The sequence below is a fragment of the Aphis gossypii genome, chromosome X, assembly GCF_020184175.1.
Source record: "Aphis gossypii isolate Hap1 chromosome X, ASM2018417v2, whole genome shotgun sequence".
NCBI classification, from domain to species: domain Eukaryota; kingdom Metazoa; phylum Arthropoda; class Insecta; order Hemiptera; family Aphididae; genus Aphis; species Aphis gossypii.
The window spans coordinates 19901273-19915821 of NC_065533.1; the positions used below are offsets into that span (position 1 = coordinate 19901273).

At 25.3% G+C, this 14549-nt stretch overlaps 1 protein-coding gene and 1 pseudogene across 50 annotated transcripts in view; both read left to right on the forward strand.

Annotated features, from left to right (window-relative positions):
* LOC114131616 (RNA-binding protein squid-like) overlaps positions 1 to 10884 on the forward strand; it is a 16795-nt gene extending 5911 nt beyond the window's left edge. For 17 of the 50 annotated variants that reach the window (XM_050205432.1, XM_050205433.1, XM_050205421.1 and 14 more), the window contains 8 exons: positions 402 to 574; positions 1381 to 1553; positions 4324 to 4496; positions 5305 to 5477; positions 6289 to 6461; positions 9296 to 9454; positions 9629 to 9916; positions 10052 to 10884. In XM_050205432.1, coding sequence (XP_050061389.1) covers positions 9452 to 9454; positions 9629 to 9916; positions 10052 to 10603 — 843 coding nt within the window. In that variant the 5' untranslated portion in view covers positions 402 to 574; positions 1381 to 1553; positions 4324 to 4496; ... (1 more) ...; positions 6289 to 6461; positions 9296 to 9451 and the 3' untranslated portion in view covers positions 10604 to 10884. Of the gene's footprint in view, positions 1 to 401; positions 583 to 1380; positions 1562 to 3390; positions 3520 to 4323; positions 4505 to 5304; positions 5486 to 6288; positions 6462 to 8888; positions 9211 to 9295; positions 9455 to 9628; positions 9917 to 10051 lie in introns of those variants that run through there. The other 33 variants (XM_050205423.1, XM_050205427.1, XM_050205402.1 and 30 more) reach the window with 25 other exon arrangements.
* A 553-nt stretch (positions 10885 to 11437) lies between these two features.
* Positions 11438 to 13374, forward strand: LOC114120662 (RNA-binding protein squid-like; annotated as a pseudogene).
* Positions 13375 to 14549: the final 1175 nt, after the last annotated feature.

Sequence of the window (14549 nt, forward strand, 5' to 3'; positions counted from 1 at the left end):
ATTTTTTAAAGTTTTTTATTCATTAATTCCTTATATTTATATTAAATTTTTAAAAAAATAAAAAATCATGACTTTTTTACTGGCTGAATGTTCCAATATAGTCATTTTAATTTGATATTAATACATCATTTTGTTATTTTCTAAAACCCAAGAAATTCTTGCCATTGGTTTTAAAAACTTGATTTATTTAATTACAATATTTCTAATTCATAATATGTTTATATGATATTTTGAAAAATTTAAAATATCTTTATTAATAGAAAGCATTGAATATATCACACAATTTCAACCTAAGTCCATTTCTATTGCAATCATTTTAATCAATCATATTCAATTCTCAATTTTCACGCTATTTACTGTAGGGACTTAATTGTACACATATTTATCATATTGTTTTTTAGATGAAGAATGGTAACTTCTGGTTCTTACCAAGACAACCTCAATTGCTGGAAATCAAAAACTGCAAAAAATATCCCATCAAGAAGAGCCCATAAACAAGAACACTAGCTATAATACAAGGATTCAAAGCCAAATTGAATTCATCATAAGATGATTTTTATTTTAGTTTTCTTTGGTACCTAAGTATTAATTTTAATTTAAGCTCTAACATTTTTGTAATCTAACCTTATACAATAATATGGCCCAATAATATTATGCGTAAACAAAAAAAAAATTCATAGTTCTTCTGAAATGGAAATATATAGAATATTAATTTAACATACAATAAATTCTGTCAATTATCATATCAGACCCATGAAACGTACATTATTTTTTAAAAAATTTGATTTCTAAAAATTATTATATCATCTCATTCCTTATATTGTTAAATCATTCTGACATCATCTCAGACCCATAGAAACTAATCCCATTATTTTTTAAAACATTTTATTTCATAAAACTTAATATATATCAATGCTTATATTAATTAAGTCATTCTGTCATCATTTCAGACCAAATTGCCAATTGTATTAAAAACTTGATTTTTTAAAAGTTTTATTCATGTAATTCCTTATATTTATATTAAATTTTTAAAAATAAAAAATCATGACTTTTTTACTGGCTTGAATGTTCCAATATAAGTCATTTTATTTGATATTAAATACATCATTTTGTTATTTTCTAAAACCCAAGAAATTCTTGCCATTGGTTTTAAAAACTTGATTTATTTAATTACAATATTTCTAATTCATAATATGTTTATATGATATTTTGAAAAATTTAAAATATCTTTATTAATAGAAAGCATTGAATATATCACACAATTTCAATCTAAGTCCATTTCTATTGCAATCATTTTAATCAATCATATTCAATTCCCAATTTTCACGCTATTTACTGTAGGGACTTAATTGTACACATATTTATCATATTGTGTTTTAGATGAAGAATGGTAACTTCTGGTTCTTACCAAGACAACCTCAATTGCTGGAAATCAAAAACTGCAAAAAATATCCCATCAAGAAGAGCCCATAAACAAGAACACTAGCTATAATACAAGGATTCAAAGCCAAATTGAATTCATCATAAGAAGAATTTTATTTTAGTTTTCTTTGGTACCTAAGTAATTAATTTGTAATTTAAGCTCTAACATTTTTGTAATCTAACCTTATACAATAATATGGCCCAATAATATTATGCGTAAACAAAAAAAAAATTCATAGTTCTTCTGAATTGAAAATATAGAATATTAATTTAACATACTAAATATTTCTGTCAATTATCATATCAGACCCATGAAACGTACATTATTTTTTAAAAAATTTGATTTCTAAAAATTATTATACATCTCATTCCTTATATTAGTTAAATCATTCTGACATCATCTCAGACCCATAGAAACTAATCCCATTATTTTTTAAAACATTTTATTTCATAAAATTTTAATATATATTAATGCTTATATTAATTAAGTCATTCTGTCATCATTTCAGACCAAATTGCCAATTGTATTAAAAACTTGATTTTTTAAAAGTTTTATTCATGTAATTCCTTATATTTATATTAAATTTTTAAAAATAAAAAATCATGACTTTTTTACTGGCTTGAATGTTCCAATATTAGTCATTTTATTTGATATTAAATACATCATTTTGTTATTTTCTAAAACCCAAGAAATTCTTGCCATTGGTTTTAAAAACTTGATTTATTTAATTACAATATTTCTAATTCATAATATGTTTATAATGATTTTAAAAATTTAAAATATCTTTATTACTATAAAGCATTGAATATATCACACAATCCAATCTAAGTCCATTTCTATAGCATCATTTTAATCAATCATATTCAATTCCCAATTTTCACACTATTTACTGTAGGACTTAATTGTACACATATTAATCATATTGTGTTTTAGATGAAGAATGGTAACTTCTGGTTCTTACCAAGACAACCTCAATTGGTGGAAATCAAAAACTGCAAAAAATATCCCATCAAGAAGAGCCCATAAACAAAACACTAGCTATAATACAAGGATTCAAAGCCAAATTGAATTCATCATAAGAAGAATTTAATTTAGTTTTCTTGGTACCTAAGTAATTAATTTGTAATTTAAGCTCTAACATTTTTGTAATCTCACCTTATACAATAATATGGCCCAATAATATTATGCGTAATCAAAAAAAAAATATTCATAGTTCTTCTGAAATGGAAAATTATAGAATATTAATTTAACATACTAAATATTTCTATCAATTATCATATCAGACCCATGAAACGTACATTATTTTTTAAAAAATTTGATTTCTAAAAATTATTATACATCTCATTCCTTATATTAGTTAAATCATTCTGACATCATCTCAGACCCATAGAAACTAATCCCATTATTTTTTAAAACATTTTATTTCATAAAACTTTAATATATATCAATGCTTATATTAATTAAGTCATTCTGTCATCATTTCAGACCAAATTGCCAATTGTATTAAAAACTTGATTTTTTAAAAGTTTTATTCATGTAATTCCTTATATTTATATGAAATTTTTAAAAATAAAAAATCATGACTTTTTTACTGGCTTGAATGTTCCAATATAAGTCATTTTATTTGATATTAAAAAAAACATTTTGTTATTTTCTAAGACCCAAGAAATTCTTGCCATTGGTTTTATAAACTTGATTTATTTAATTACAATATTTCTAATTCATAATATGTTTATATGATATTTTGAAAAATTTAAAATATCTTTATTAATATAAAGCATTGAATATATCACACAATTTCAATCTAAGTCCATTTCTATAGCAATCATTTTAATCAATCATATTCAACTCCCAATTTTCACGCTATTTACTGTAGGGACTTAATTGTACACATATTAATCATATTGTGTTTTAGATGAAGAATGGTAACTTCTGGTTCTTACCAAGACACCTCAATTGCTTGGTAATCAAAAACTGCAAAAAATATCCCATCAAGAAGAGCCCATAAACAAGAACACTAGCTATAATACAAGGATTCAAAGCCAAATTGAATTCATCATAAGAAGAATTTTATTTTAGTTTTCTTTGGTACCTAAGTAATTAATTTGTAATTTAAGCTCTAACATTTTTGTAATCTCACCTTATACAATAATATGGCCCAATAATATTATGCATAATCAAAGAAAAAATATTCATAGTTCTTCTGAAATGGAAAATTATAGAATATTAATTTAACATACTAAATATTTCTATCAATTATCATATCAGACCCATGAAACGTACATTATTTTTTAAAAAATTTGATTTCTAAAAATTATTATACATCTCATTCCTTATATTAGTTAAATCATTCTGACATCATCTCAGACCCATAGAAACTAATCCCATTATTTTTTAAAACATTTTATTTCATAAAATTTTAATATGTATTAATGCTTATATTAATTAAGTCATTCTGTCATCATTTCAGACCAAATTGCCTATTGTATTAAAAACTTGATTTTTTAAAAGCTTTATTCATGTAATTCCTTATATTTATATTAAATTTTTAAAAATAAAAAATCATGACTTTTTTACTGGCTTGAATGTTCCAATATTAGTCATTTTATTTGATATTAAATACATCATTTTGTTATTTTCTAAGACCCAAGAAATTCTTGCCATTGGTTTTAAAAACTTGATTTATTTAATTACAATATTTCTAATTCATAATATGTTTATATGATATTTTAAAAAATTTAAAATATCTTTATTACTATAAAGCATTGAATATATCACACAATTCCAATCTAAGTCCATTTCTATAGCAATCATTTTAATCAATCATATTCAATTCCCAATTTTCACACTATTTACTGTAGGGACTTAATTGTACACATATTAATCATATTGTGTTTTAGATGAAGAATGGTAACTTCTGGTTCTTACCAAGACAACCTCAATTGTTGGTAATCAAAAACTGCAAAAAATATCCCATCAAGAAGAGCCCATAAACAAGAACACTAGCTATAATACAAGGATTCAAAGCCAAATTGAATTCATCATAAGAAGAATTTTATTTTAGTTTTCTTTGGTACCTAAGTAATTAATTTGTAATTTAAGCTCTAGCATTTTTGTAATCTCACCTTATACAATAATATGGCCCAATAATATAATGCGTAAACAAAAAAAAAATTCATAGTTCTTCTGAAATGGAAAATTATAGAATATTAATTTAACATACTAAATATTTCTATCAATTATCATATCAGACCCATGAAACGTACATTATTTTTTAAAAATTTGATTTCTAAAAATTATTATACATCTCATTCCTTATATTAGTTAAATCATTCTGACATCATCTCAACCCATAGAAACTAATCCCTTATTTTTTAAAACATTTTATTTCATAAAATTTTAATATATATTAATGCTTATATTAATTAAGTCATTCTGTCATCATTTCAGACCAAATTGCCTATTGTATTAAAAACTTGATTTTTTAAAAGCTTTATTCATGTAATTCCTTATATTTATATTAAATTTTTAAAAATAAAAAATCATGACTTTTTTACTGGCTTGAATGTTCCAATATTAGTCATTTTATTTGATATTAAATACATCATTTTGTTATTTTCTAAGACCCAAGAAATTCTTGCCATTGGTTTTAAAAACTTGATTTATTTAATTACAATATTTCTAATTCATAATAGTTTATATATGATATTTTAAAAAATTTAAAATATCTTTATTACTATAAAGCATTGAATATATCACACAATTCCAATCTAAGTCCATTTCTATAGCAATCATTTTAATCAATCATATTCAACTCCCAATTTTCACGCTATTTACTGTAGGGACTTAATTGTACACATATTAATCATATTGTGTTTTAGATGAAGAATGGTAACTTCTGGTTCTTACCAAGACAACCTCAATTGTTGGTAATCAAAAACTGCAATAAATATCCCATCAAGAAGAGCCCATAAACAAGAACACTAGCTATAATACAAGGATTCAAAGCCAAATTGAATTCATCATAAGAAGAATTTTATTTTAGTTTTCTTTGGTACCTAAGTAATTAATTTGTAATTTAAGCTCTAACATTTTTGTAATCTCACCTTATACAATAATATGGCCCAATAATATAATGCGTAAACAAAAAAAAAAATTCATAGTTCTTCTGAAATGGAAAATTATAGAATATTAATTTAACATACTAAATTTTTCTGTCAATTATCATATCAGACCCATGAAACTTACATTATTTTTTAAAAAATTTGTTTTCTAAAAATTATTGTACATCTCATTCCTTATATTAGTTAAGTCATTCTGACATCATCTCAGACCCATAGAAACTAATCCCATTATTTTTTAAAACATTTTATTTCATAAAACTTTAATATATATCAATGCTTATATTAATTAAGTCATTCTGTCATCATTTCAGACCAAATTGCCAATTGTATTAAAAACTTGATTTTTTAAAAGTTTTATTCATGTAATTCCTTATATTTATATGAAATTTTTAAAAATAAAAAATCATGACTTTTTTACTGGCTTGAATGTTCCAATATAAGTCATTTTATTTGATATTAAATACATCATTTTGTTATTTTCTAAAACCCAAGAAATTCTTGCCATTGGTGTTAAAAACTTGATTCATTTAATTACAATATTTCTAATTCATAATATGTTTATATGATATTTTGAAAAATTTAAAATATCTTTATTAATAGAAAGCATTGAACATATCACACAATTTCAATCTAAGTCCATTTCTATAGCAATCATTTTAATCAATCATATTCAACTCCCAATTTTCACGCTATTTACTGTAGGGACTTAATTGTACACATATTAATCATATTGTGTTTTAGATGAAGAATGGTAACTTCTGGTTCTTACCAAGACAACCTCAATTGCTGGAAATCAAAAACTGCAAAAAATATCCCATCAAGAAGAGCCCATAAACAAGAACACTAGCTATAATACAAGGATTCAAAGCCAAATTGAATTCATCATAAGAAGAATTTTATTTTAGTTTTCTTTGGTACCTAAGTAATTAATTTGTAATTTAAGCTCTAACATTTTTGTAATCTCACCTTATACAATAATATGGCCCAATAATATTATGCGTAATCAAAAAAAAAAATTCATAGTTCTTCTGAAATGGAAAATTATAGAATATTAATTTAACATACTAAATATTTCTATCAATTATCATATCAGACCCATGAAACGTACATTATTTTTTAAAAAATTTGATTTCTAAAAATTATTATACATCTCATTCCTTATATTAGTTAAGTCATTCTGACATCATCTCAGACCCATAGAAACTAATCCCATTATTTTTTAAAACATTTTATTTCATAAAATTTTAATATATATCAATGCTTATATTAATTAAGTCATTCTGTCATCATTTCAGACCAAATTGCCAATTGTATTAAAAACTTGATTTTTTAAAAGTTTTATTCATGTAATTCCTTAAATTTATATGAAATTTTTAAAAATAAAAAATCATGACTTTTTTACTGGCTTGAATGTTCCAATATAAGTCATTTTATTTGATATTAAATACATCATTTTGTTATTTTCTAAAACCCAAGAAATTCTTGCCATTGGTTTTAAAAACTTGATTTATTTAATTACAATATTTCTAATTCATAATATGTTTATATGATATTTTGAAAAATTTAAAATATCTTTATTAATAAAAAGCATTGAATATATCACACAATTTCAACCTAAGTCCATTTCTATTGCAATCATTTTAATCAATCATATTCAATTCTCAATTTTCACGCTATTTACTGTAGGGACTTATAAAGACTATAAAGAAAATTTTTAATGTCTTTATTTGTTAATTTGTTAATACTTAGATGTATCATTTTAAATTTCCCTTTTTTTTTTTTTTAGCATAAATCAAAACTATCTTGTAAATAGTTTTATGTCTGGAATTTTTTAATTTGAAATTTTTACTTTCAACTCAATGAGTTAACACAACCAAATATAAGTAACTTTTATCTTATCATAATTTTATTGTTTTAAAATATCCTTATGATTAATTATATAGTTAACTTGCCAAGCCTTGGATATATCACTTGATTTACAAGACTGAAAATTGATTTATTAAGAATGGTATAAATACTTATCATCAAACTATAGATAATTAACCATTAGGTAGTATAATATGTTCAGGTATGGGAGCAAAAATATCTGTCTTTTGTTCAATTGACTGTTATAAATCTCAAATTTACTTAGTTAGCACTTAATTTAAAATATTTAGTGGTAAGAAATTAATTTCATATTATAGTTATACTAAATTTAGCCACTAAAGTTGATTTCTTTTTAATTACCAGTCTTTAAAATACACGTTAATTTAACATTTGTTTCATTTTCACTTTTTAAAGGTCTATAATCAAATTATTCAAATTATAAAATATTATAGTCTAGTATTTAATATGCTCAGCTAAATTTAATAAACAACATTACATATAGAACCTAAGCCTAAACATATTTTTAAAAAATTGTAAGCTTTGATACTTGATGTTTTTTATATTTCTAAAAAGTAATGCAATGACAATAACAGTACTTTTTAAAATATATTTCAGTTTAACCGCCGCTATAATATTAAGTTGGTCAGCTAAAGGTCTAATTAAATTAGGCAACGAGTAATACATATGCTCATAAAGTCATTACCAGTGGCGGCTACAGTAAATTTACCATGTGTATCCAAATTTCTAAAATCTGTGGACACCCACCCACCAACAATTATTATTAATTGTTTTTGAATTATTATTTAATAATTTCCCCATAATCACCCACCCACCACCCAAAATCATGTGTATCCGTCGATACACTTGATGTATAGGATAGCCTAATGATAACATATTTATTATTTATTTTATTTAAACATAATTAATAAATTTTTAGTTTTTTTTACTATGATTTCCTAGTTTTAATATAAGAAAAAGGAAGAAAAATTAAAACAATGGGAACGGGTCATATATTCTTCAATATTTTTGAAAACCTTTTTATTGGTCAACTTCAGCCCATATTTTAATTTTAATTATAAACTTAAATATTTTATGAAAAAATAAAATATGTTACTGCCCATCTTACCATTAGTTTCTTTGTAAAGTTTTCATCAACATTTTAATTTTGAAAATAAAAATAAACAAAAAGAAGTACACCAAGACTCGTGTATTGATAAAACTCCCAGTTATTATGGTAAGAAAACATTTGCGATTGAATACAAAATGTTGACAATGTCATAGTAAGTAATTAATCTTTATTTTTTTTTTTAAATATTTTAATTGTTTAAAAAAAAAAATTATAAAAATTTAATCTTAAGACTGAATTCGATCAATTGAAAATTATATTAAAATATTACTTATAATACAACATAAATTATAACATTTCCAATTCATTATATGTTTTATAAAATTTTTAAAAAAATCATATTTCTTTAACATACTTACTAATTCAATTTATTAAATAATCATTCTCATCATTTTTCTTTAAAAGTCATTCAATTATCATCTTAGACACTTGAAACTCTTTCCATTTGTTTTAAAATCTTATTTTTTTTTAATTATATTGCTTATAATTCATTATATTATGTTTATATGAAATATTGAAAAATTGAAAATCATTGATACTGGTTTGCCGCCTAACGTGGCACAAACTGTTCGACCAGTTGGCAGCACTACAACCAGTTTCCTCCAGGTTGAGTCATTTACTTGCTCTCTTTGTCTCCCGTTCGTAACCAACAAACAACAAGCCCAGTTAGAGTGAGGCAAATGGCGTTTACCGTCCGCATCTTTTAGCGTCAATGAGTGTGCGTTCGCCGTGTTAATAACAATAATATCGTTACAGTATTTGCCCGCTGCCAGAAACAACTTAAAATACACACGCACGTCCTCCAATAGTGTCGTCCCGTTGCCGTTTCCTATAGATGATAGTAGCTACAACAACGGTCCGCCGTACAAACTTTCACACACGGAACGCAGCTATCGCCGATACTCAAGCAAAATGGTAAACATATTAAACTATTTAAATTCTGAAACGACTTATCTCAATGTCAGCAAACGTAAAGTCGACAGTGGCGAACCACCAAAAGTATATGGCGAAAACGACTTCTGCAAAGACGTTTCGTTCTCCGACATTTGTGGCGAATCCTTACAAATTCTTATATTTTTCATGTTACAGGAAGACATGGTCCAACATTCGAATGATTTTGTCCGGTTCTCTGGACCCGGCCAAGACGATGATAAAAAAGTGTTTGTTGGCGGCCTAGCCAAGACCATTACCGAGAATGAACTTCATGATTATTTCATGCAATATGGTGACATTGAAAACATCATCATAAAGACCGACCCAACTACCGGAGAATCTAGAGGGTTTGCATTTGTACAGTTCGTGAATGCCAAGACTGTGGACGATTTGTTGGCTACTAAGGATCATTTCATTGCTAATATAAAAGTCGATCCTAAGAGGGTGAGTTTCTTTTGTTTATCTATATTGCTTGTCTGATTGATATGATACAATATTTTATATAATTATAACACTTTATATGTTACACTTATTATTCTTTAATTATTACAATTTTATAATTTTATACTATTATTACAGATAATTAAGAAAGTTAACAAATTTTTTTGTCAAATCTTTGTTGGACGCTTAACTACTGAAATGACAGAACAAGATTTACGCAATTATTTTGTTCAATTCGGTCAAATTATTGAGTTTTATCAACCTTTTAATAAAATGAAAAACGAAGTGAGAAGTTATTGTTTCATAACGTTTGAAGATCCTGAAGTTGTTAATGAAGTACTGAAAAATCCCAAACCAATTATTAGTGGTAAAGAAGTAGATATACAAAAAGTCAAGTTTAATCCAGTAAAAATGACTGGTCATGGAATCATGAGTGTTCCAATGGACGGTGCTAGACCTCCTGCTACTTTTGGTATGATACCAGCATATCCTGGTTATATGGCACTAGAAACTGCTTCGCCCTATGGTACTGCTGCAGATTATGGTTATGCAGCTAATGATGCATACGGTGCTTATGGTGGAGATGGCTATTCCGCAATTGGCTATGGGGTTGGTGGTTATCAAGCACAAGTCTATTATCCAGGTGGCCAGTATCAAGAAGCAACATATCCACGACATGCATTTTATTGAATTACCTAATCTGTATCAAAATGTAAACACTACATGATTATTACCTTTATTCTACATTAATTTATTTGTACAACAGTATTTTATTTTTAAATTATAGGTGAAAAAAAATCTGAACTGTCTTATTATTTATAATGTATAATCTTGTGAAATTTGTCGATTAAATACAAAAAAAAAAAAAATGTAATAATTATAAGTTAATAGTTATTAGAAATCAAATCAAATAATTTACTAATATTATTATTTTTAAAAAATGTATGTTTATATTTTATATAGATGGGTAATTATTATTATTGTGATGCAATTAAATGTGAATTATTAATTAAATTTCAATTTTGGTTTTTTTTATCAAATTTATTATGGCTAAGACAAATTTTGATGTAATAGTTATGCTATGAAACTTTTCAAAAATAGAATACTTTAAGAAAAAAAATTAAACAGAGCTAGAATTTTTTTTTTCATTAAAATTGTTATAATAAACAAAAATAAGTACAAAAAGACTCGCATTGATAAAACTCCCATTTATTATAGTAAGAAAACATTTACGATTGAATACAAAATGTTGTCAATGTCATAGTAAATAATTAATATTTATTTTTTTTTTTAAATATTTTAATTGTTTAAAAAAAAAAATTATAAAAATTTAATCTTAAGACTGAATTCGATCAATTGAAAATTATATTAAAATATTACTTATAATACAACATAAATTATAACATTTCCAATTCATTATATGTTTTATAAAATTTTTAAAAAAATCATATTCTTTAACATACTTACTAATTCAATTTATTAAATAATCATTCTCATCATTTTTCTTAAAAGTCATTCAATTATCATCTTAGACACTTGAAACTCTTTCCATTTGTTTTAAAATCTTATTTTTTTTTAATTATATTGCTTATAATTCATTATATTATGTTTATATGAAATATTGAAAAATTGAAAATCATTGATACTGGTTTGCCGCCTAACGTGGCACAAACTGTTCGACCAGTTGGCAGCACTACAACCAGTTTCCTCCAGGTTGAGTCATTTACTTGCTCTCTTTGTCTCCCGTTCGTAACCAACAAACAACAAGCCCAGTTAGAGTGAGGCAAATGGCGTTTACCGTCCGCATCTTTTAGCGTCAATGAGTGTGCGTTCGCCGTGTTAATAACAATAATATCGTTACAGTATTTGCCCGCTGCCAGAAACAACTTAAAATACACACGCACGTCCTCCAATAGTGTCGTCCCGTTGCCGTTTCCTATAGATGATAGTAGCTACAACAACGGTCCGCCGTACAAACTTTCACACACGGAACGCAGCTATCGCCGATACTCAAGCAAAATGGTAAACATATTAAACTATTTAAATTCTGAAACGACTTATCTCAATGTCAGCAAACGTAAAGTCGACAGTGGCGAACCACCAAAAGTATATGGCGAAAACGACTTCTGCAAAGACGTTTCGTTCTCCGACATTTGTGGCGAATCCTTACAAATTCTTATATTTTTCATGTTACAGGAAGACATGGTCCAACATTCGAATGATTTTGTCCGGTTCTCTGGACCCGGCCAAGACGATGATAAAAAAGTGTTTGTTGGCGGCCTAGCCAAGACCATTACCGAGAATGAACTTCATGATTATTTCATGCAATATGGTGACATTGAAAACATCATCATAAAGACCGACCCAACTACCGGAGAATCTAGAGGGTTTGCATTTGTACAGTTCGTGAATGCCAAGACTGTGGACGATTTGTTGGCTACTAAGGATCATTTCATGCTAATATAAAAGTCGATCCTAAGAGGGTGAGTTTCTTTTGTTTATCTATATTGCTTGTCTGATTGATATGATACAATATTTTATATAATTATAACACTTTATATGTTACACTTATTATTCTTTAATTATTACAATTTTATAATTTTATACTATTATTACAGATAATTAAGAAAGTTAACAAATTTTTTTGTCAAATCTTTGTTGGACGCTTAACTACTGAAATGACAGAACAAGATTTACGCAATTATTTTGTTCAATTCGGTCAAATTATTGAGTTTTATCAACCTTTTAATAAAATGAAAAACGAAGTGAGAAGTTATTGTTTCATAACGTTTGAAGATCCTGAAGTTGTTAATGAAGTACTGAAAAATCCCAAACCAATTATTAGTGGTAAAGAAGTAGATATACAAAAAGTCAAGTTTAATCCAGTAAAAATGACTGGTCATGGAATCATGAGTGTTCCAATGGACGGTGCTAGACCTCCTGCTACTTTTGGTATGATACCAGCATATCCTGGTTATATGGCACTAGAAACTGCTTCGCCCTATGGTACTGCTGCAGATTATGGTTATGCAGCTAATGATGCATACGGTGCTTATGGTGGAGATGGCTATTCCGCAATTGGCTATGGGGTTGGTGGTTATCAAGCACAAGTCTATTATCCAGGTGGCCAGTATCAAGAAGCAACATATCCACGACATGCATTTTATTGAATTACCTAATCTGTATCAAAATGTAAACACTACATGATTATTACCTTTATTCTACATTAATTTATTTGTACAACAGTATTTTATTTTTAAATTATAGGTGAAAAAAAATCTGAACTGTCTTATTATTTATAATGTATAATCTTGTGAAATTTGTCGATTAAATACAAAAAAAAAAAAAATGTAATAATTATAAGTTAATAGTTATTAGAAATCAAATCAAATAATTTACTAATATTATTATTTTTAAAAAATGTATGTTTATATTTTATATAGATGGGTAATTATTATTATTGTGATGCAATTAAATGTGAATTATTAATTAAATTTCAATTTTGGTTTTTTTTATCAAATTTATTATGGCTAAGACAAATTTTGATGTAATAGTTATGCTATGAAACTTTTCAAAAATAGAATACTTTAAGAAAAAAAATTAAACAGAGCTAGAATTTTTTTTTTCATTAAAATTGTTATAATAAACAAAAATAAGTACAAAAAGACTCGCATTGATAAAACTCCCATTTATTATAGTAAGAAAACATTTACGATTGAATACAAAATGTTGTCAATGTCATAGTAAATAATTAATATTTAATTTTTTTTTTTTAAATATTTTAATTGTTTAAAAAAAATTATGAAAATTTAATCTTAAAACTGAATTTGAATCAATTGATAATAATTTTATCTTTAATAAGTAATTCTATTGTCAGCTCAGACCCTTGAAATCATTTCTATTAGTTTTAAAAAATTTATTTCTTAAAATTATATTTCTAATTCATAATATGTTTATATGAAATTTTTAAAAATTGAATATCTTTATTTTTAATTTGAATTATTTGTTATAGCACACAATTTCAATCTAGTTTCTTTAATAAATTAATCATTATTCATTTAAACATTTTCAAATTATATACTGTAGGGACGTAAGTGTACACATTTTCTTTTATCTTTTATTTTATCTAGATAAATAGAGAATATCCATTTATACAGTTATCTAAGGTATAAATCACCATTATCTAGATAAATAAATTTATCCAGATGGTAGATAATTAAATTTATTCAATGGCTTTTTTTAGGTAGACCATTAAGTATTAGTAATAACTATTGACATTTTAGATAGAATATTAATAATTCGTTTTATATTAGCCTTGGAATATGGAGTATATTATTATAAGTTTATAATCATGATGATAATAATACAAGGAACAATTGCAGCTTAGCTCTCAAGTGATTTTTTTGATTTTGATAATTTAAACATATGTATTTTAACGAGTTAAAAAGGATGGTGCAAAAAAAAAATTGTGCAAATCATTATTTTGAAGTCATATCCTTTCAAAGTTTGCGATTTAATGTTTTTTCTATCGCGCGCCGCAACATCAGATGACGTATTCAGCTGTTAGTAATGATTAATGAATAATAACATTAAGATTATAATTATATTAAATCAGGTAAAAAAATATAAATTAAAT